Genomic DNA, 24533 nt, shown 5'->3' with positions numbered 1-24533 from the left:
GCTGCCATATTCCTCAGATTATGAGAAGAAAATACAGAGAGGACAAAAACTGTAGTAGGCATGAGGTTTATTGGTCATAGTATTTTTAAAAGTACATCTTCAAAGAGCATTCAGAGTCCATTCTCTTTGTGACCAGAGAAAAGCCACAGTCTCTTTGGTACATGTGACATCATCATCACATTTAAAAAAAAAAACAGCACCTGCTCTGATACATCCTTGGATAGTACTAGGCTGTTCCAGTGATTAGCATGAATGGCCTCTAAGTGTCCAAGTTCATGGGGTTCTTAAGGTTCTATGGGCCTTAAATCTATTAATACATCACCTTTCTTCTCCTGGTAATAATGAACTTAGAGTTTGTATTCTGTTTGTCATGCATAGACTGGTAAGCCCTTTATATACATGATCTCATTTAATTCTCACCACAAGCCTTTTAAAGTGTTGATATGTTCTAGTCTTTCCTAAGATTAAGAGTGGGTATAGGGTCTTACCATCCCTGTTAATTTTTGAGAGAGTGAGCCCTAAACCCTATCTCAGACACCACAATATTTGTCTAATGGGATTTCTGATCTAGATGTAGGTTGTCATTCTCCGAAAACTAAAGAAATATTCTGACTTATGGAAATCACTATGTACTCTCAAGTGGGTTTATTTTAGAATTTTTGCATTTATTCGTATGGAATAATAGACTTTGGCTAGAATTCTCAAATGGTGTGCTCCAAATTGGTTATAAGCATGTCAAAATAATGATTCCCCTTATTTCTTGGGGCATCAGGACTTGGGTCACTTGATTCTTGGTCAACATGTTTCTTGTATACACATCACTGTCTCTGTGCCATAGTGAGACAGAGGTGCAGAAGCACTGGCCATGGTGAGGTGGGCCGTCAGATGGGGCTGGAATCCAATCAGATGGGGAGAATTGTGTGTGTAGCTTGGATTAGGCTCCTTGGAATTCCTAGAAATGTGGAAAGAAGAAATGAAATGGGCTTATTGCACTCAAGAAATCTTCTGTTTCCCTATTCAAGAGTGTTGACTTTTTGTGCCTTCTACCAACTTTTGTAAAGAGTTTGAGAGAGCTGGCAATAATTAAAAGATTCACAAATGTGTCTGTGTGTTGTATATTATATACATATAGATGTAAACCTATACATTTTATACATATGTTTACATAATATAATATTTAATCCTCTATGAGACTGGCTATAGTATGACCTATGTAGAAAGAAAACTCTTAGACAAAGTCTATTTGAATTGCTTCAGAATTTAGGGGCATGAGATTTGAAGGACCTAACCTAACCTAGAAAGCTTTTGAGAACAAATTACCAATTTTTAATTGGTATTCAAGGAAAGAGCACTGGCACAACTCCCTTCATTTTGATCTTACTTCTGTTTCTCAGGTTATCTGCCAGGCTGGGTTAGTTTTTAACTGTATAGAAACAAATTATTGAAACTGGTGAATATTGTCCAATCAAATAATGTGAATCTGCTAAAGTGTAATTTGGATTTTTTCCTAATTGACATTTCAGCAGGTTTTTTTTTTTTTTTTTTTTTCCCCTGATAACCAGATAACACTCCTAGTGACTTTACTTAAGACCAGACATGGAAGGAGCTGGAAGGACCCCTCCCCATGAACATGAAGGTTGTAATAGGGCAGGTTGCACAGTTAAACCAGTGGTTGTAAGAAATTGTTCATCTATAGGTCTAATAGGAGAGAGATAAGACAGCCCTATTTTTCCCCATTTATGATTATAATTTATTCTTTCAGAATTCCATCTTCTTCATTCTGAGTTTTATATTGATACCATGGCACAGATGAGAGAAATAGGAAAAGCACATGGGTCTCCCTCCAGATAATACAACTTGGTTCACCAGGGCTCCTGGCCACAGAGTCACAGTCCTGGAAGTTTCCTCCTCCTTCCAGGCTCCTCTTCCTGCAGCTATGGTTCTGGAATTCCAAGAGTACAAACCATCCCTGGCTTTCTCCATGACATACAATACCTTCTTGGGAAAACTTAGGACACCACTTGCTCTCCCAGCCTCATGCCTTAACTGAAAATAGAAATGATAGCTCTTACTTTTCTCATTCACAAGGTGGTTGTGAGGATTCTCTGAGAAAGGTTTCCACAGGTATCCTCACCTGTGATATCTGCTCACTCACCACCTGATCTGGAAGAGCTGTGAAATGATAACCTGAGTCTCTGTGATATAGGCACTACCCTCCTAACCCATCTCTTGGAGATGTGCCTGGGCCAGCTGCCCTGTGTGATAAGGTGGGGAGGCCCTGGGCTGGCGAGCATGGGATACAGGTGCTGGTGCTGAGAGGCCACAGGAAAACCAGTGTTAACTCAGACAGGCATCTCAACACTTTCATCCCAGTTCCCTTTGGGTCATAATTTCTATCAACGTGCTTACTGCCTGCAAATTATTCATGCCACTCTGTTAAACTAGCCTATGAAATTCAGTTATCAGTCTCTTCTTGGAATTCTCAAAAAAGTGTTCATATATTCTTCCCTGTGTCTCCCCAGGACTCTGTGCCTTGTGCAGATCTCTATGGATGTGTATCCAACTGAGATTTTAAACTTTGGAGGCCTTTGCCCAGACTGTATGGATCTGCACGTCCCTCCTATTTGACTCCTTTTCATAGCAGGCTAACACTAAGTGTTGATTGCATTCCTATTGCCTGAAGCTGTACATCATGATATCATAATTTTCCTAATAAATATGTATACTTAAGTCAGCATCATCTAATGTTCAGTTTCTATTCTTTCAGCTATCATTTTCAACCAAAGTCATTTCCCAAGTTAAAATTACATTATGGGGTAAGATGATGATTAAATGAATTGTTCATGGAATTCTTAGCACTGTTCCTTGCATATAGAGTAAACATCTGGTAAATGGTATCTGCTGTTATAATGATTAATCTTTGAAATGGACATTTTACATACTTAGCATAATGGTGGAAAGTTGTTTGTGTGTTGTGGTTGTATTTTTTGTGACATATAAAATGTCATAATGGCTCATGACATGGGCTCTCCAGGTTTGCACTTATGCCTTGCAGTCTCAATCAAGTTGCTTTTCCTCTCCCTGTGTCTCAGTATTTGCATCTGTAAAATGAGATAATAATATTACTTAATAGGGTTATTGTGAGGAATAATAAATTAATACCTAAGAAATATTGAATGTGTGACTCTATACACAGCACTCAGTAAATGTTAACTATGGATAGAAAACTAAGAAAGAGGAATTCCTACATCCAAAGGTCAACATTTGAATTTTTTCCCTACTTTTCTGGACACTGAATGTGTTATTAACCATTTCTTTATCCCTACATGTATAGCTGAGGCTTCTGGAATCTTCACCTGTGATACCTGCTCGCTCATCTCTAGTAACTCTGTCTTCTGGAATTTCTCACTAAGTTAATCTTAGGTGACTGAATATTATGGCCCCTGTGAGTCACTGTGGCCCTTTAAGGTGGCAGGTTAGCTGCTGCTTTGCATTTTAACACAAGGAGCACAATGTGAGCACCATGAGGACAGGGACTGTTTCTATCTTACTCAGATGTTATCTCCTGATAGTTTGAGATTAAAATCCCTTTCTGAGTCTCAATATTCTCATTTGTTAAAAGTAGTAATGCCTGCCTCATAGGGCTACTGAGTGTATCACACGAGCTGATACCTACAAAGTTCTTATAGTGTTTGACACACACAATAAATACCACGTGGACTACCAATTATTTTATTTCTTTGGATAGGAAAACATTCCCTACCATTCCTACATGTCTTTCGAGGAAGGAGTTTAAACCTAAAAAAACCAAAATGGTAGTTTTTCTTTGAAAAATCTCCTTGAAAAAGTGGCCTCTTATTTATTTTCACTATTTCAGACAGTTCTACTTGTGGTTGGTGTGGTGGGTGTGATGGTGGCTGTGATTCCTTGGATTGCTATACCTGTGATTCCCCTTGGCATCATTGTCTTTGCTCTCCGGCGATATTTCTTAGAGACGTCACGAAATGTGAAACGCCTGGAATGCACAAGTGAGTACCGGGGCTCTCAGGTTTGGGAGGGTAATGCAGACTGACTTCCAGTTATGTCACAATTAACGAGACCCCTGAAATTCTGAAGACTCTGTCTTCTGGAATTTCTCACTAAGTTAATCTTAGGTGACTGAATATTATGGCCCCTGTGAGTCACTGTGGCCCTTTAAGGTGGCAGGTTAGCTGCTGCTTTGCACTTTAACACAAGGAGCACAATGTGAGCACCATGAGGACAGGGACTGTTTCTATCTTACTCATGACATACTTCCTAACAGAGCAGCCACTCAATAAATGTTTTTCTAAAAAATGAAATGTTTCATCTTGTTGGAACTAATTTAGAAGAAAAATAGAGGGTTTTTCTTACCCGGAATTTACCGGAAATTACAAGGAAGAAAAATATTAGGAAAAGGAAAGGAAGCCTCAGGAAATAAACTCATATGTCAGAAGTGATACATTTGAAAAATACATTCTTTCACATATCTAAAAGTTGGCAATTAAGTTGCAGTTGTTCAGTTCAGTTACTCAGTTGTGTCCCACTCTTTGCAACCCCATGGCCTGCAGCACGCCAGGCCTCCCTGTCCATCACCAACTCCCAGAGTCTGCTCAAACTCATGTCCATTGAGTCGGTGATGCCGTCCAACCATCTCATTCTCTGTCATCCCCTTCTCCTCCCGCCTTTCCTAGCATCAGGATCTTTTCAAATGAGTCAGTTCTTTGCAACAGGTGGCCAAAATATTGGAGTATCAACTTTAAAATCAGTCCTTCCAATGAATATTCAGGACTGATTTCCCTTAGGATGGAGTGGTTGGATTGTTTAGAAAAGATAAGTCCTGTAATTTTCAGGTTTGCGTTTTATCATCACCCAGTATTTGAGTTGGTACCACACTGTTTAAAGTATATTCTTCCCAAGGCTGTTCATATAAGTGATGCTGAAAATAATCCCCTTTGAAGGACACAGATGGGGGTTCCATTCAGTAAGCATGTAGTCTATTATTCCATCCAAATTTCTAGCTTTAGAATGATGGGGAATACATTTTATGATTAATAATTCTCTTTTACAGGTAATCATAGAGGATAAAATAATTCAGAGCTTATTTCATTAATGCACAAACATATTGCATCAATATTAAATCAAACAAACAAACAAAAAACAGGGTTTCTGGTCAGATTTCCCAGGTGGAAAGAGCCCCAGGGCCCAGTGGATGGTTAGCTGGCCTTTAGCTGAGGCTGTCCTCCCACTGCCCAGAACTCACCCTCTCTGAGCCCCAGTGTCTCACAGGAGGAAGCCTGCTTCTTCCTGCCTTATGGAACCAGGGACACACGCAGAAGAGGAAGTCCTATGTCTTTGCTCATTTGTACACCAACCCTGCCCACCATCCACACCTGTAGCACCCAGTACACCTCAGTATTGACTGAACTGTTACCCAGGCAGGTATTTGAATGCTGGACTATGGAAATATTCTGAAAATACTTTGGAGTTTACCGCCCTTGATTTTTTTCCCCATCATCTTTTAAAGTCTCTATAGCCTCCAACAAGATAAGTGACCTTACCTTCCCTTTAACCTCTAAGTTTTATTAACAGGTCTTGTCTAGGATATGCACAGGTAACAAAGTGATGTCAGTATTTCCTGCTGATATAGCACAAGTTATTACTCATCCCAAACAGAGGTCACAGACTCACTATATGCCCCTGACAACAGCAAGTTACAGCCTTGTTCATGGTGGGGAATGAGAACCTAAAGGGGTCCTCCCTGCCCTGTTCCTCCCAGCCTGAAGCCCACCTGTTCCCTGATGGGTAGGAGCCTGACCCTGGTGCTCATGGTCAGTGTGCTCTTAGAGAAGATGGCAGGAAGTGAATGACCAGTGATGTGACACCAGACCCCTAACCCACATGAAATCATTCAAAAGAGAATGGGCACTAAGGCCACTGTCAGATTCTAAAAGGGTGATGTGAGTGTCACATGCCACAGTGATCTCCAAATACCTCAAGTTTCTAGCAGGGAAGTTATAAAAGCATCAATCAGGTTCTCTGGAGTGGAAGTCAAGACCATTCAAAGACTCCTCATCTGCTGGGTCCTGTGGGCACAAGGGTGGTGCAGTACCAGGTTCTCCATGACCCGCACAGAGGCTCCTGGCACAGGTGCAGGGAGAGGCCCTGTGAGATGACAGACTGTCTGCTCACATTATTCATCTAGCCCCTGTCCTATGTCTGCCTCTGGTCCAGTGTGGGGGATGTATTGACTCTATCCCAGCCCTTAGGGTACTCATCTAACACACAGGCAGTTCATCAAAATTCAGTGTTGCCGGGGACCAGCCCCGGCTGATCCAGGGTATTCGAAGGAGAGACGGCGTAGGCGAAGATCAGGAAACAATTGCTTAATTAAACGTTAATTAAGGATATAAAGAGTAATAGAATGAGGATAGCTCAGTAAAATTCAGTGAAGAAAAGAGGCTGAAATAAGGATAGCTCAGTGAGGAAATTCAGTGGAGAAAAGAGGCTGAATAATTCAGCCAGAAGGTGAAAGAAAGAACGACATGGTGAGACCAAGTTTCGGTGAACAAGGCCCGCACTTTATTTTTCAAAGTAGTTTTTATACCTTAAGTTATGCATAGAGGATAATGGGGGAAGGGGTAGAGTCTTGCAGCAAGCCAGGCTTTCTTCCTGCAAACTTATCATATGCAAAAGCTTAGGTGATTTGCATCATCTTCTGGCCCGGAGGCCTGTTAACATTTTAAGACCTTCTCTTCAGAAAACTTATTTTTCTCTAAAGGTGATTGGTCAGGAGCCACCCTCCAAAAGCATTAGATAAAGTTGCATTCCTACAGAGCAAAGGTGTGGTGGGCTATAACAAGAAAAAGAATTAACTCAAGGGTCCCAGGTTACAAACATTAAAGCTACTACTTACACCAATTATATTAATCAATACACTGCCAGGGACACAGCAGGTAAGGGATATGGAGACTTAGCAGCAAACATTGGCCCAACAAGTGAAAATCCCTTCACCAATACAATTTCTAATCAATCTTTTAACTACTCAAAAGAATCTGTGTTTAGACAGTTTAGAACATCTCCTGCCTCTCACAGTTGGGAGGCTCTGAACAATCACATGTGGCCGGAAAAACCTATTCAGGCAGGCTAGAGGATTTCCAAAGGAGTTTGTAGGTTAAACACTGTCACACCCAGGAATTATTAACTGGAGCTGTAAGCTAACTCTTTTTTCAGAGAGGTAGTGGGGGACAGCCCCCCGTAAAGTCAGAGGTGTAGGTGAAAGCACAAAGCAGAAAGTAGGCAGACTCTGGTTTTGGGGGTATATGCTCGAGAATTTCCAGGGGGACTCCTGAAGCTCGATCCCGCCTTTGCGTATGCCGAGCCTCCTTCCTCATGACCTTTGTCATGGGCGGAGTTCCTCACGCTGGCTACCGGCAGTGATAGAATTCCAGTTGAGCTATTCCAGATCCTGAAAAGTGCTGCACTCAATATGCAATATGCACTCAATATGCAGTATGCCGGCTCCCGGCACAGTGTAGTAAGGACTTTCACAGAGAATTAAAATTTGGAATGCTACTGACTCAAAAATTAGTGAGTAATAATTAGCCATAAAAAGAATGAAATGTTGGCAATTTTCAGCAATATGGATGGACCTAGAGAGCAACATTGTAAGTGAAATCAGACAGAGAAAGACAAATATGATATCACTTATATGTAGAATCTTAAAAAAATAATACAAATTAATCTATATATAAGGCAGAAACAGACTAAGAGATAGAAAACAAACTTACAGTTACCATAAGGGAAAGAAAGGCAAGGAAAGGCAACTGAGGAATATGGGATTAACAAATATACACTACTATAGATCAGACTGGTAAGAAACAAGGATATACTGTAAAACATAGGGAATTTTATTCAATATCTTGTAATAATCTATAATGGAATATAATCAATAAAATAACTGAATCACTATGCTGTGTATCTGAAACACATTATCATAAATCAATCATATTTTAATACATTAAGAAAAAAGTAGTGAACGATTTCCAGCTGGAGAGATGCCAGGGACGAATTTGGAGGGAGGCATATTTGAGAAGGACCTTGATAAATGAGCTAATAAAGAATTTCTTTATCTAAATCTAGCTGTAATTTGAATTTGGTAAAAATGGGTTCAAGAGAATCTTTAATTTCCAGGTTGTTAAAGTGAAGCTTGGTATTATCAGGAGTTTGAAGGTCACATGGAGGATCCTCTCCTAAAGGGGTGTTGTCCCTCCTCTTCTAGGCAGCCTGCCAGGAAGCCCTAAGTATACCATTTAGCCTGACCAGTGACCACAGAGCACAGGAGACCATTGGCTTCCTTGCATTCAACCTCCCTGACTTTCTCTGTGGTGTGTCTGTCTCTGCTTCCCCAGCACGGAGCCCAGTGTTTTCCCACTTAACATCTTCTCTCCGGGGACTCTGGACCATCCGGGCATACAAAGCTGAACAGAAATTTCAGGAACTGTTTGATGCATACCAGGATTTGCACTCAGGTCTGTAAGTTTCTGGAGATGATTTCTAAGGATGGGATGTGCTGCCTTCTGAGGCCTGACCTCCCTCTCGGGTGGCCTGGCTGGCCAGCACCTCTCTCTGTGCCACCCCTCATCCCCCTCTGCACACCTGCCTCCCCGACCCCTCCTCTCAACATCCCTTCTGTATTCCTCTCTTCTCCTGTCACACCTCTGCTTTTTCACCTTCATTGACTTGCATTGTGCTTCCATCACTGTGCCCTTTGGTCTTCTGTTCCTTTAGAGTAAAAGTCAACAAACTTTTTTTTTTTTGCAAGGATCCAGACAGAAAATATTGTAGGCTTTGTGTGCTATACTGTCTCTATTGTAATTTTTCAACTTTCCTGTTGTAGAGCAAAGACAGGCAGCAAATGTGGCTGTGTTCCAATAAAACTTTATTCACAAAACCAGGTGGTGGCCATTCTTGGCCCCCAGACTGTAGTGGCTGACTCTCTTTGTAGAGCATGGGCATGTAAAGTGGTAGACCTGACTGCGAAAAATAATTTCCTGATTATCAGATTTGCTTTCTGCTTGATGTATATTATTCTTTCTATCAGTGAAGTTTTTTCTAGGTAGAAATTTCAGAATTTACTCTAAGTCTATAAAATCCTGGCCCATATCTTCAATTTATACTGTATTTTGAAGATAAAATGGCATTTTGAAAGCCACATGCAGATCCTGTTAGCTGATGGTCATTTAGACATTGGCTCCGAAGAATAAACACGTGCCGGGCCCTGTAGTGAGAGCAGAAGGTGCTGGAATCGGAGTGTGAGCTGTGCTGTCTGCTGTCAGAGAGCTGGGAACAGTTGACCCTTTGAGAGGATGATCTTCAGGTTGAGGCCCAGCTCTGCAGGAATAGTGGATGGCATCACCAACTCAATGGACATGAGTTTGGGTAAACTCCAGGAGCTGGTGATGGATAGGGAAGCCTGGCATACTGCAATCCATGAGGTCGCAAAGAGTCGGACACAACTGAGCAACTGAACTGAACTTAACTGCAGAAAATGCACCAATGAGGCCATTTTCCCTCTTCTTTCTTAGAACTATCTTTCTGTTGACAACCTGTGGATTTAAGTTTTCAGTGTATGCTTTCCACAGAGCCCTTGGATTGATTCCTATGTGTATCACACATTGTCTTGTGATTTCTTTAGGTTACTTGGATATGTAACTTTGCTGTCCTACCTTGTGTAAAATCTTCTATAGCTCAGCTGAGCAAAATGCTCTTCCTCATTAGAATCAGTTAACATGATTTTTCTACGATTTTATTGTATGTATTATGGTTCAAAAATCCAGAGACCTTGTTCCTGCTTTTGACGACGTCCCGATGGCTCGCTGTGTATCTGGATGTCATCTGTGCCATCTTTGTCACTGTTGTTGCCTTTGTGTCCCTGGTTCTGGCAGAAAGTAAGTATAAATGTAATTATGTGTCATATCATTATAATTTATAGTTTTACTTACATGTATTAAACTCTTCCCATCTTGTCTAATATGTACTGTTCGGTTCTAATGAATTGTATTAAAGTGTTTTCAGCATATGATTCCATGGTGTGGACTGTATGAAATCATCTGTGTTTCAATGAGATCTTTTATCTTTATCTTTGAATGGGTTGAGGTCTATAGAGCTGTGGTAAGCTGCCCTTCTGAACATTCCAGATAGTGTCATGAGTTGGGAGGAGAAAACCAAGTTTACTATTACATTAAGCTTTTGTCCAGTTAGTTTTAGGGTTACTTGGATTAGTTGCAGGTGCCTGGTTCACTGAGATGAGAAAGATTCTCTGTAGGAAAGAACAGTGTCCTCACTGCTGTGTGGGTACCAGATGAGCAGGTATTGGCATGTATGCCATGAATTCACCATCTCTAACTATTCCATGGTAACAGCATTGAATCAAAATCTATAATACGGGACAATGAGAATAATATTTTAGATTTAAAAACACTGGCTGTTAGAACCAGTTGTCTTCCCCACCCCCCACCCCCGCCCCCACTCCCCCCCCCGCCCCATAGTTTCAACTGCAGCTGCCTTGGATATACAAAGTGAAATTGTATAAATGTTCTTGAAACCATAATGATGGAAATTTGAATAATATTATTTCTCACCTATATAATACTGTCCAGTGAATGTCAATCCTGTTAGGATTAATAAACTCATTTTGTAGTCTTTTTAAATTCTAGTGGGTTTTTTTTCACTGTATTATGGTTTCAATCAACAAATAGTAAAACTATGTGTAACATTATCTTTATATGCAAGTGGTTTAAATATATAAATGAGTCTTTTTAGTAAATTGACAGAGGCGCTGGGCTCATGGTTAAGAACAGGATTGATTATATTCCCCTTCTTCTTCCTTTTTTAGATTTGACTCCTGGGCAGGTTGGCCTGGTCCTGTCTCTTGCCCTCACACTCATGGGGATGTTCCAGTGGTGCATCAGGCAAAGCATTGAAGTTGAGAACCTGGTGATGTTTATCTTAATGTTCTTTATCTTTTTAAGTTTTCTTGCCATTAAATGGCATAAAAGCTCTTCTTATATAATGTATTAAAACTGTTATTTTTATATCATAGATAACAATTTTTTATATGTTCCTCCATCTATTTAAAATTAATGTAAAATTAAAAATTAAAAATATATCTTTTTCTCAGACATGTATGCAGCAGGTTTTACATTCATCACAAGCCAACTTCACATGTAATAAATATGTCTGTAGGAGGAAGGTTCTGAAATCCTAAAGATGATATTAGCTAATTTCTTAGGTGCTTGTTTGTTTTCGTGTCTTAATGGATAACTCTTCATTCTTGGTAAATGGAGAATTTAGTATTTTGAGTTTTTTGTTTAGTTAACAGATCTCGTTCCCCTCCCCCCATTTTAGCATTTATTCTTGTATGTGTTGAACATCTAAATTTGCTGGTGTTCCTCTTGGAATGTGCTATCAGAGGTATCGAGTTATGGTTGTTTAGGAGGCCTTAGTCAATATGTAAATTGTCTCCTCTTTTGAGTATCTATACCTTCTCCTAAAAGAAGAAAAACAATAAAAACAAACATTTTCCATTTCATTCCCCTAATAGAGTACAATGTTAAATGAGGTTTGATGACAATCCAGTTATGTTTGTCTATCACAGGTGGCCCTTCTGTAGCCACACATTGCTGTTTGGTCTTTAAGTGTTCTTTTCTTTGACAAAATTCGCTTGTTTTTGATTCATATGTGAAAAGTAGATCAGTAAAATCTTAACATGTTTAAGGAAGTCGCTGTAAGTGAAAGGGTTAAAAGACAATAAATCTGCAAATCATCAAAGGCTTCATCAAGCTCCTGCTTCTGTCTTTTGGGGTCGCTTAGACCAGTGACTGAGTGACTTCACTTTCACTTTTCACTTTCATGCATTGGAGAAAGAAATGGCAACCCACTCCAGTGTTCTTGCCTGGAGAATCCCAGGGACGAGGGAGCCTGGTGGGCTGCCATCTATGGGGTGGCACAGAGTTGAACACGGCTGAAGTGACTTAGCAGCAGCAGCAGCAACAGCAGACCAGAGACATCCTTAAAATTATAAAAGCAGATATAGATACAAATGCAGAAATTTCACTTACAGTTTCTGAGCATCTATAAGTAAGATGCTCTGTTCCTAACTCATGTGATATCATGTCTTTCAGATGATTTCAGTAGAAAGGGTGACTGAATATACAAACCTCAAGCAAGAAGCACGCTGGGAATATGAGTATCGTGCACCACCAGGCTGGCCATATAATGGATGGATTACCTTTCAGAGGATTAACTTCGCATACAGCTTAGATGGGCCTCCAGTACTTGTGGACCTGTCACCAGACATTAAGTCAGGAGAAAAGGTTTGTTTAAGCCGTTTACCTCTTTAAAATCCAGCTAAAGATTTACCACTGTATCTGCTGCTGTTATTCTTTGTTAGTGTGTCTGGGGACTCTTTCTTCCTCTGTGAATGCAGGTTAGATCAGTGACGTTGTGGGTGAATCTTTCTTGGAAACTGATCACAGAATGGGGATCCTGGGCTTTCTTTCCCTGTGTCTTGAGTTCCCTCATGGTGGTTGATGGGCTCTGGGCTCTGGAACTGGGACTTTACCTAATCCAGGACACTGTATGTGACACCTGATTATTCATGAAGGGTCTTGGAAGTCAGCCCTGGCTCCTTGTCCCTAAGTCACCAATATCTCATTCCTTTCCATTTTTTCTTTTATGTACTTCTGAAATCTTCTCTTCCTCCCATGGTGCCCTTCAGTTGCAGCCTCCTCCTCTGTCTCTTGACTCTTTCTGTAGACTTGCTCTCTGCTAACCCACACTTTCCCATCCCACCCACAGACTGCTTCTTTCTGAAGCACAGATCTTATCCCTACTTACCAGTCTGTGTTAAGATGATGCTGGAACCATAGCACAACCCCAAATCTATACCAGCAGGCCCAGAATCATGACTCAATCATGTGTAAGGAACCAGAAAGTGAAAGTGAAAGTGAAGTCGCTCAGTCGTGTCCGACTCTTAGCGACCCAATGGACTGCAGCCTACCAGGCTCCTCCGTCCATGGGATTTTCCAGGCAAGAGTACTTGAGTGGGGTGCCATTGCCTTCTCCAAAGGAACCAGAGGCCCCAGCTAAAGGCAAAGTCCAGAAATTTGATCAGAGTCAATGAAAGCAGAGCCACAGGAACAGGGAAAGATCCACATGGGAGACATAAGAGAGGCTTGTGACCTGGACTTGCCAGGCTACAGGTCTATTGATATTCCTTTCATACTCAGCTTGAGGCTCTTGGCTGAGACCAGGGCAGAGTCTTATAGAGACTAAACCAGAACAGACAAGGTGGTAGGAGGCTCTTCTCCCATCTACCTCTCTAGCCAGTATGTCTCCTGACTTACACACCCTCTTTGTACTCAGGTAGTGTGTAGGTTCCCCTCAAAGCACCACATTCTCCCAGCCTCCAGTGTGCACACACAGCCCTTCTGCCTCACAGACCCGTCCCCTCCATCATCTAGCTGATGAATGTCTTCATTTTCTGAGTTAATTCTAATGCATCTTCTCTGCGAGACCTTCAATTCTTCTTCAGCATCTTATATATTCTTTTCAAGATAGCATTTATGGCACATCTGTGTTCACAACAGAATTAATTATGGTAGCCAAAACTTGAAAGCATCCAAATTCCATCAACAGATGAATGGATAAACAAATGTGGTGTAGCCTTACAATGAAATATTGTTCAGCTTTAAAAAGGAAGAAAAGTCCAACCTATAGATAAACCATGAGGACATTATGTTAAATGAAATAAGCCAGAAATAAAAGCAACAAATACTGTATGATTACACTTATATGAGGTTCCTAGAGTAATCAAATTCATAAAGACAGAAAGTAGAATGTGGTCACCTGGAACTGGGGAGGGGAAATGAGGAGTTACTGTTTAATGAGTATAGAATTTCAGTTTTATGAAGCATAGAATGTTCTGAAGATTGGTTGCACAACAATGTGACTATGCCTAACACTAAACTGTACACTTAAAAATTGTCAAGTTGGTCAATTTTGTTATGTGAATTTTACCACAGTTAAAAGATAGCACCTGTGGCATGACTTATAAATCTGGGTCTGTGTCACACAGAACCCTGAGGCTTCTTAAGTTCAGGGATCATCTTATTTTCATATGTGTTCCCCAGAAAGTGACATTTTACAGGGCACATAGAGGGTGCTAAGGGACTTCTGGCTGGGTGAGTGAGTAACACACAGGTGTGAGCAGCCAGTAACCAACACACAGATGATAATTCCATAAACAACTGATTACCTAGCATGTTAAATACTTTAAAATTGCTCTCTCCACTACAGACTCATCTAGTGGACTATAGCCATAATTTAATGAATGAAACCCTTGTGACATGGGAGAATAAATATTTAATTTAGTGCCCAAATGATACCCAGGAAGCAGCTTCAGTTAGTCACAGGGCAAAAGCTCCCTTTTATCTATTTCCAGTTTTATTGTCGACCTGGGGAAAGGTGAGGACTCCTGTGCTGGGGAAACATTCACTGCACTTTTGATGCAGTCTTGTCCCTGAGAGCACTGTAGGTGATGTTTGCTTAACAACTGAACAACAACAACAGCAATGTTTCTACCATATTTTTGGTTGTAAATTTATTTCTGTTAATTTGCACTCATCTTAAATTTCCCACAAAGCCAAAAATATGAATTATCTAAGAAACTCTGCAGTATATGTTAGGAACATAACATATTTGTATTCTATCATCTTAAACCCTCAAATCATAGAGTTACCTGAGGTTCTAAAATGTTTGAGGGAAGACTGAATCTGGAGACTGAATTAATAATTGCAATAACATGACTTTTGACATGTGTCATTGTCCAACCACAGCATCACCATTAGCTTAATTTCTGTGTTGGGAGATTATACTCAGGCAGCCTAGTAGTGAAGCCATTTCACTCCACCTGTGTACATCCCAGTATTTCTCTCCTGGGATAAAAGCAATGAAACTCAATGAAAGAAAAGTCAAAGGAATAGAGAAAGATACAAGTGGGAGATGGCAGAGAGGTTTGTGACCTGGACCTGCCAGCCTCCAGGTCTGTTGGTGATGTTCCTTTCACACGCAACTTGAGGCCCTTGGCTGAGACCAGGGCAGTCTTAAAGAAGAGACTAAACCAGAACAGACCTCTTCTGCCTCCCTTTTGGGACACCCCTTTGGTGTTGGATTTGATTGAGAGAGGCTGCTTCAGGGAAGGACGTGGCAATGAGCCAGCCCAGCAGAAGTGGGGTTCTATTCTCTTTCCATCATATCCTCTACTGTCCCGATTCTCAGAAGTTAAGAGTCAACAGGAAAATGTAGTAGGTACCATGCATGTTTCTAATTAATGAAATAAACAGCAAGTAAAAATAAAGACCCAAAATGATATTAAAAAACACTCTAGGCTTTCCAGGTAGATTCTTTTTTTTTTTTTTTTTTATTCTTCCAATTTTATTTTATTTTTAAACTTTACATAATTGTATTAGTTTTGCCAAATATCAAAATGAATCCGCCACAGGTATACATGTGTTCCCCATCCCGAACGCTCCTCCCTCCTCCCTCCCCATACCATCCCTCTGGGCCTACCCAGTGCACCAGCCCCAAGCATCCAGCATCATGCATCGAACCTGGACTGGCAACTCGTTTCCTACATGATATTTTACATGTTTCATTGCCATTCTCCCAAATCTTCCCACCCTCTCCCTCTCCCACAGAGTCCATAAGACTGTTCTATACATCAGTGTCTCTTTTGCTGTCTCGTACACCGGGTTATTGTTACCATCTTTCTAAATTCCATATATATGTGTTAGAATACTGTATTTATGTTTTTCCTTCTGGCTTACTTCACTCTGTATAATAGGCTCCAGTTTCATCCACCTCATTAGAACTGATTCAAATGTATTCTTTTTAATGGCTGAGTAATACTCCATTGTGTATATGTACCACAGCTTTCTTATCCATTCATCTGCTGATGGACATCTAGGTTGCTTCCATGTCCTGGCTATTATAAACAGTGCTGCGATGAACATTGGGGTACACGTGTCTCTTTCCCTTCTGGTTTCCTCAGTGTGTATGCCCAGCAGTGGGGTTGCTGGATCATAAGGCAGTTCTATTTCCAGTTTTTTAAGGAATCTCCACACTGTTCTCCATAGTGGCTGTACTAGTTTGCATTCCCACCAACAGTGTAAGAGGGTTCCCTTTTCTCCACACCCTCTCCAGCATTTATTATTTGTAGACTTTTGGATTGCAGCCATTCTGACTGGTGTGAAATGGTACCTCATAGTGGTTTTGATTTGCATTTCTCTGATAATGAGTGATGTTGAGCATCTTTTCATGTGTTTGTTAGCCATCTGTATGTCTTTTTTGGAGAAATGTCTATTTAGTTCTTTGGCCCATTTTTTGATTGGGTCGTTTATTTTTCTGGAGTTGAGCTGTAGGAGTTGCTTGTATATTTTTGAGATTAGTTGTTTGTCGGTTGCTTCATTTGCTATTATTTTCTCCCATTCTGAAGGCTGTCTTTTCACCTTGCTAATAGTTTCCTTTGATGTGCAGAAGCTTTTAAGGTTAATTAGGTCCCATTTGTTTATTTTTGCTTTTATTTCCAATATTCTGGGAGGTGGGTCATAGAGGATCCTGCTGTGATTTATGTCAGAGAGTGTTTTGCCTATGTTCTCCTCTAGGAGTTTTATAGTTTCTGGTCTTACGTTTAGATCTTTAATCCATTTTGAGTTTATTTTTGTGTATGGTGTTAGAAAGTGGTCCAGTTTCATTCTTTTACAAGTGGTTGACCAGATTTCCCAGCACCACTTGTTAAAGAGATTGTCTTTAATCCATTGTATATTCTTGCCTCCTTTGTCGAAGATAAGGTGTCCATATGTGCGTGGATTTATCTCTGGGCTTTCTATTTTGTTCCATTGATCAATATTTCTGTCTTTGTGCCAGTACCATACTGTCTTGATAACTGTGGCTTTGTAGTAGAGCCTGAAGTCAGGTAGGTTGATTCCTCCAGTTCCATTCTTCTTTCTCAAGATCGCTTTGGCTATTCGAGGTTTTTTGTATTTCCATACAAATTGTGAAATTATTTGTTCTAGCTCTGTGAAGAATACTGTTGGTAGCTTGATAGGGATTGCGTTGAATCTATAAATTGCTTTGGGTAGTATCCTCATTTTCACTATATTGATTCTTCCAATCCATGAACATGGTATATTTCTCCATCTATTAGTGTCCTCTTTGATTTCTTTCACCAGTGTTTTATAGTTTTCTATATATAGGTCTTTAGTTTCTTTAGGTAGATATATTCCTAAGTATTTTATTCTTTCTGTTGCAATGGTGAATGGAATTGTTTCCTTAATTTCTCTTTCTGTTTTCTCATTATTAGTGTATAGGAATGCAAGGGATTTCTGTGTGTTGATTTTATATCCTGCAACTTTACTGTAGTCATTGATTATTTCTAGTAATTTTCTGGTGGACTCTTTAGGGTTTTCTATGTAGAGGATCATGTCATCTGCAAATAGTGAGAGTTTTACTTCTTCTTTTCCAATTTGGATTCCTTTTATTTCTTTTTCTGCTCTGATTGCTGTGGCCAAAACTTCCAAAACTATGTTGAATAGTAATGGTGAAAGTGGGCACCCTTGTCTTGTTCCTGACTTTAGAGGAAATGCTTTCAATTTTTCACCATTGAGGATAATGTTTGCTGTGGGTTTGTCATATATAGCTTTTATTATGTTGAGGTATGTTCCTTCTATTCCTGCTTTCTGGAGAGTTTTTATCATAAATGGATGTTGAATTTTGTCAAAGGCTTTCTCTGCATCTATTGAGATAATCATATGGTTTTTATTTTTCAATTTGTTAATGTGGTGTATTACATTGATTGATTTGCGGATATTGAAGAATCCTTGCATCCCTGGGATAAAGCCCACTTGATCATGGTGTATGATCTTTTTAATGTGTTGTTGGATTCTGATTGCTAGAATTTTGTTAAGGATTTTTGCATCTATGTTCATCAGTGATATTGGCCTGTAGTTTTCTTTTTTTGTGGGATCTTTGTCAGGTTTTGGTATTAGGGTGATGGTGGCCTCATAGAATGAGTTTGGAAGTTTACCTTCCTCTGCAATTTTCTGGAAGAGTTTGAGCAGGATAGGTGTTAGCTCTTCTCTAAATTTTTGGTAGAATTCAGCTGTGAAGCCGTCTGGACCGGGGCTTTTGTTTGCTGGAAGATTTTTGATTACAGTTTCAATTTCCATGCTTGTGATGGGTCTGTTAAGATTTTCTATTTCTTCCTGGTCCAGTTTTGGAAAGTTGTACTTTTCTAAGAATTTGTCCATTTCTTCCACGTTGTCCATTTTATTGGCATATAATTGTTGATAGTAGTCTCTTATGATCCTTTGTATTTCTGTGTTGTCTGTTGTGATCTCTCCATTTTCGTTTCTAATTTTGTTGATTTGATTTTTCTCCCTCTGTTTCTTGATGAGTCTGGCTAATGGTTTGTCAATTTTATTTATCCTTTCAAAGAACCAGCTTTTGGTTTTGTTGATTTTTGCTATGGTCTCTTTTGTTTCTTTTGCATTTATTTCTGCTCTAATTTTTAAGATTTCTTTCCTTCTACTAAACCTGGGGTTCTTCATTTCTTCCTTTTCTAGTTGCTTTAGGTGTAGAGTTAGGTTATTTATTTGACTTTTTTCTTGTTTCTTGAGGTGTGCCTGTATTGCTATGAACTTTCCCCTTAGGACTGCTTTTACCGTGTCCCACAGGTTTTGGGTTGTTGTGTTTTCATTTTCATTCGTTTCTATGCAAATTTTGATTTCTTTTTTGATTTCTTCTGTGATTTGTTGGTTATTCAGCAGTGTGTTGTTCAGCCTCCATATGTTGGAATTTTTAATAGTTTTTCTCCTGTAATTGAGATCTAATCTTACTGCATTGTGGTCAGAAAAAATGCTTGGAATGATTTCTATCTTTTTGAATTTACCAAGGCTAGCTTTATGGCCCAGGATGTGATCTATCCTGGAGAAGGTTCCATGTGTGCTTGAGAAAAAGGTGAAATCCATTGTTTTGGGATGAAATGTCCTATAGATATCAATTAGGTCTAACTGGTCTATTGTATCGTTTAAAGTTTGTGTTTCCTTGTTAATTTTCTGTTTAGTTGATCTATCCATAGGTGTAAGTGGGGTATTAAAGTCTCCCACTATTATTGTGTTATTGTTAATTTTTCCTTTCATACTTGTTAGCATTTGTCTTACGTACTGTGGTGCTCCCGTGTTGGGTGCATATATATTTATAATTGTTATATCTTCTTCTTGGATTGATCCTTTGATCATTATGTAGTGACCGTCTTTGTCTCTTTTCACAGCCTTTGTTTTAAAGTCTATTTTATCTGATATGAGTATTGCTACTCCTGCTTTCTTTTGGTCCCTATTTGCATGGAAAATCTTTTTCCAGCCCTTCACTTTCAGTCTGTATGTGTCCCCTGTTTTGAGGTGGGTCTCTTGTAGACAACATATGTAGGGGTCTTGTTTTTGTATCCATTCAGCCAGTCTTTGTCTTTTGGTTGGGGCATTCAACCCATTTACATTTAAGGTAATTACTGATAAGTATGTTCCCGTTGCCATTTACTTTATTGTTTTGGGTTCGAGTTTATACACCGTTTTTGTGTTTCCTGTCTAGAGAATATCCTTTAGTATTTGTTGGAGAGCTGGTTTGGTGGTGCAGAATTCTCTCAGCTTTTGCTTGTCTGAAAAGCTTTTGATTTCTCCTTCATACTTGAATGAGATCCTTGCTGGGTACAATAATCTGGGCTGTAGGTTATTTTCTTTCATCATTTTAAGTATGTCTTGCCATTCCCTCCTGGCTTGAAGAGTTTCTATTGAAAGATCAGCTGTCATCCTTATGGGAATTCCCTTGTGTGTTATTTGTTGTTTTTCCCTTGCTGCTTTTAATATTTGTTCTTTGTGTTTGATCTTTGTTAATTTGATTAATATGTGTCTTGGGGTGTTTCTCCTTGGGTTTATCCTGTTTGGTACTCTCTGGGTTTCTTGGACTTGGGTGATTATTTCCTTCCCCATTTTAGGGAAGTTTTCCACTATTATCTCCTCAAGTATTTTCTCATGGTCTTTCTTTTTGTCTTCTTCTTCTGGAACCCCTATGATTCGAATGTTGTAGCGTTTAATATTGTCCTGGAGGTCTCTGAGATTGTCCTCATTTCTTTTAATTCGTTTCTCTTTTATCCTCTCTGATTCATTTATTTCTACCATTCTATCTTCTAATTCACTAATCCTGTCTTCTGCCTCTGTTATTCTACTATTTGTTGCCTCCAGAGTGTTTTTAATTTCACTTATTGCATTATTCATTATATATTGACTCTTTTTTATTTCTTCTAGGTCCTTGTTAAACCTTTCTTGCATCTTCTCAATCCTTGTCTCCAGGCTATTTATCTGTGATTCCATTTTAGTTTCAAGATTTTGGATCAATTTCACTATCATTATTCGGAATTCTTTATCAGGTAGATTCCCTATCTCTTCCTCTTTTGTTTGGTTTGGTGGGCATTTATCCTGTTCCTTTATCTGCTGAGTATTCCTCTGTCTCTTCATCTTGTTTAAATTGCTGAGTTTGGGGTGTCCTTTCTGTATTCTGGCAGTTTGTGGAGTTCTCTTTATTATGGCGTTTCCTCACTGTGTGTGGGTTTGTACAGGTGGCTTGTCAAGGTTTCCTGGTTAGGGAAGCTTGTGTCGGTGTTCTGGTGGGTGGAGCTGTATTTCTTCTCTCTGGAGTGCAATGAAATGTCCAGTAATGAGTTATGAGATGTCTATAGTTTTGGGGTGACTTTGGGCAGCCTGTATCTTGAAGCTCAGGGCTGTGTTCCTTTGTTGCTGGAGAATTTGCTTGGTATGTCTTGCCCTGGAACTTATTGGCCCTTGTGTGGTGCTTGGTTTCAGTGTCGGTATGGAGGCATTTGATGAGCTCCTGTGAATGAATGTTCCTTGGAGTCAGGAGTTCCCTGGAGTCAGGGTTTGGACTTAAGTCTCCTGCTTCCGATTATCGGTCTTATTTTTACAGTAGTTTCAAAACTTCTCCTTCTATACAGCACCATTGATAAAACATGTACATTAAAGATGATAAGTTTCTCTACAGTGAGGGTCAGTCAGAGAGGTTCACAGGGTTACATGGAGAAGAGAAGAGGGAGGAGGGAGTTAGAGGTGACCCAAATGAGATGAGGTGAATCAATAGTGGAGAGAGTGGGCTAGCCAGTAGTCACTTCCTTATGTGCACTCCACAACTGGACCACTCAGAGATGTTCACGGGGTTATACAGAGAAGAGAAGAAGGAGGAAGGTAACAGAGGTGGCCAGAAGGATAAAAGGGGGGAATGAAAAGGAGGGAGACAGATCCAGCCAGTAATCAGTTCCCTAAGTGTTCTCCACCGTCTGGAACACACAGAAATTCACAGAGTTGGGTAGAGTAGAGAGGGGTTAGGGAGGAGACACAGGCGACCTGGTGGAGAAAAAGGAGGGTCCAAAGGGAGAGAGAGCAGTCAAGCCAGTAATCTCACTCCCTAGTGAAAAATGGGTCCTGAAGATTGGGTCCTTAAAGGTACAAAATTGGTAACAAATACATAAAAGCAAAAATTAAAAATCTAGAGTAGAGTTTGGAATTTCAAAAATACGATGTTAAAGAAAAGAAGAAGGAAAAGAAAGAGAGAAAAAACAAACAAACAAAAACAAACAAGGTCGCGAAAATTATAAAGAAAGTACAGGTACAAAATTAATAACTAATACCAGAAAGCGAAAATTAAAAATCTAGAGTAGAGTTTGGAATTTCAAAAATACGATGTTAAAGAAAAGAAGAAGGAAAAGAAAGAGAGAAAAAACAAACAAACAAAAACAAACAAGGTCGCGAAAATTATAAAGAAAGTACAGGTACAAAATTGATAACTAATACCAGAAAGCAAAAATTAAAAATCTAGAGTAGAGTTTGGAATTTCAAAAATACAATGTTAAAAAAAAAAAAAAAAAGAAGAAGAAGAAAAATAAAGAGAGAAAACAAACAAACAAATACGAACAATGTCACAAAAATTATAAAGAAAATACAGGTACAAAATTGATATCAAATACTAAAAAGCATAAATTAAAAATCTAGAGTAAAGTTTGGAATTTCAGATATACAATGTTATATAAAAGAAGAAGAGAAAGAAACAGAGAAGAAGAAAAAAAAAAAAAGTCACAGAAATTATATAAAAAAAAACTATAGGTACAAAATTGATAACATATACTAAAAAGCGAAAATTAAAAATCTAGAGTAGAGTTTGGAATTTCAAAAATACAATGTTAAAGAAAAGAAGAAAAAAACAAAAACAAACAAACAAAAAAAACAAGGTCAAAAAATTATAAAATATATATATATGAAGTTTGCTGAAGAAGAAAAAAATAGGGTCTTTTTTTTTTTTTTTTTGCAAAGTAATAGGTTATAAAAGTGAAAATTAAAGGAACAATAGAGGGCTTAAAATTTTTTTTTTTTTAATTAAAAAAAAAAAAGAAAGAATGATCGTAAAAATAATAAAAATATATCTAGGACTTTTTTGTGTTTTTTTTTTTTTGTGGGTGTTGTGGGTTCAGTTCATTTTTGGCTAGTTCCTTGGTCAGATTTATATTTCTCAAGATCTATAGGCCCCTTCCTATGTAGTCCGTAGTAACCACAGGGTTTTGATCTATTGCCTGTAGCTTCCAAGGCGTTTCCCTCTGTTATATCTTCTTCTGTTTGCTAGTCTCTTCAGTATCTGGTTTCCGCCCTGACTCAAAGGGCACGGTGGAGGACACTTTTTTTTTTTTTTTTTTTTAGGCTTACTTGTTCAGTCGCGCTGTGGGGAGGGAGGGAGGGATGCTGCAAACAAATAACACTGGCGTGGGCTTGCAGTGCCTCAGCCACCCTGGGTCTGCCCCCGCTCACGGCGCGTGTAGCCTCCCTGTCCACACTGCTCCGACTCTAGGTTGTTCCGCCGGGAACAATCCGAGGCTGGCTCTGGGCTGCATGCACCTCCCAGGTCCAAGCCGCTCAGGTTCAGGCACTCGGGTAGTCCTCAGAGGCGCAGACTCAGTTGGGCCTGCGTTTTGTGCTCTTCCCAAGTCCGAGCGCCAATTTGCTCTTCTCAGGCGAGCGCCAATGCTGCGACTTATCGCCTCCCCGCCACTCGGTTATCTGGATGTAAAACCGGCGCACCTTCTCAGGCAGATGCTGACCGTCCAGACCCCCAAGAAGTTTTAGTTAGCAAAGAAGCCTGCTTACAATTTTATAGATAATGTCTCTCTGGGGCTGCGATTGCCCCCTTCCGGCTCTGGCTGCCTGTCACCGGAGGGGGAAGGTCTGCAGCCGGCTATCTCTGTTCAGTCCTTTGTTCCGTGCGCGGGCCTGGAGGTCTTAGGTTAGGGCTGGCTTTTCGCGTGGTAGGTATCCCACAGTCTGGTTTGCTAGCCCAAATTATTTCGCTCAGATAGCGCTCAGGGTATTCAGGCCAGATTCTTACTCTCAGCGATGCAGCCCACGCCGCGCCTCCCTGCCCAGCCCCGGTTTGCTAATGGCGGATGCAGGCGTCTGTGCTGCTTCTCTGCTGGGGGAGTTACCGTAGGGCTCGCAATCTGCGAGTTTTAAATTGTTTATTTATTTTTTCTCCCTGTTATGTTGCCCTCTGTGCTTCCAAAGCTCGGCACAGATTGGGCAGTGAGAAGGTTTCCTGATGTTTGGAAACTTCTCTCTTTTTAAGATTCCCTTCCCGGGACGGAACTCCGTCCCTCCCTCTTTTGTCTCTTTTTTTTGTTTTTAATATTTTTTCCTACCTCCTTTCGAAGAGTTGGATTGCTTTTCTGGGTGCCTGATGTCCTCTGCCGGCATTCAGAAGTTGTTTTGTGGAATTTACTCGACGTTTAAATGCTCTTTTGATGAATTTGTGGGGGAGAAAGTGTTCTCCCCGTCCTACTCCTCCGCCATCTTCCAGGTAGATTCTTAACATGGGCTAAAAGTTTTTCGTTTAGGTGATTTTGTGATTGATTTGATCATTTTTGAGGGTACTTTCTGGGCCATTGTAAAACATTTTCCAGCTCTAGAGGTAGATTGGTTTGTTATTTATTTATTCTTTTTATTGCTCAAAGCTATTACTCGGATAATACATTTTTACAGATGCTTACTAGACCTTGTTATAATGTGAAAATTATTACTATCCTACATTTTCTCATTTTTTACCTAATATTTTTTCAATAACCCCTGTCCTTACTTCCAGATTGTCCCACTTCCCCTCCCAGGTTTCTAATTTCCTGAGACTCAGACTGTGTTTCCAGGGCCAGCAGCACCTACATCACCTGGGAGCTTCTTAGAAATGTAGTCTCAGGTCCACCCAGACCTCTTGACTCAGCATCACATTTGAACAGGAAACTCCCAGTAAAGCCCTTTCTATCCCACAGACAGTTTTTCATGACTGATAATCCATGA

General features: G+C 39.9%; 1 protein-coding gene across 1 annotated transcript in view; it reads left to right on the top strand.

Annotated features, from left to right (window-relative positions):
- Positions 1-24533, top strand: part of LOC113888429 (multidrug resistance-associated protein 4-like) — a 227202-nt gene that overhangs the window by 123806 nt on the left and 78863 nt on the right. The window contains 5 exon segments of the mRNA XM_027535552.1: positions 3878-4028; positions 8430-8549; positions 9858-9968; positions 10916-11016; positions 12204-12395. Of these exon segments, the coding sequence (XP_027391353.1) occupies positions 3878-4028; positions 8430-8549; positions 9858-9968; positions 10916-11016; positions 12204-12395 (675 nt within the window).

Source organism: Bos indicus x Bos taurus, unplaced genomic scaffold, assembly GCF_003369695.1.
Source record: "Bos indicus x Bos taurus breed Angus x Brahman F1 hybrid unplaced genomic scaffold, Bos_hybrid_MaternalHap_v2.0 SuperScaffold_100126, whole genome shotgun sequence".
NCBI lineage: Eukaryota > Metazoa > Chordata > Mammalia > Artiodactyla > Bovidae > Bos > Bos indicus x Bos taurus.
The sequence above is the reverse complement of the archived record's forward strand: the minus strand, read 5'-3'. Positions and strand labels throughout refer to the sequence as shown.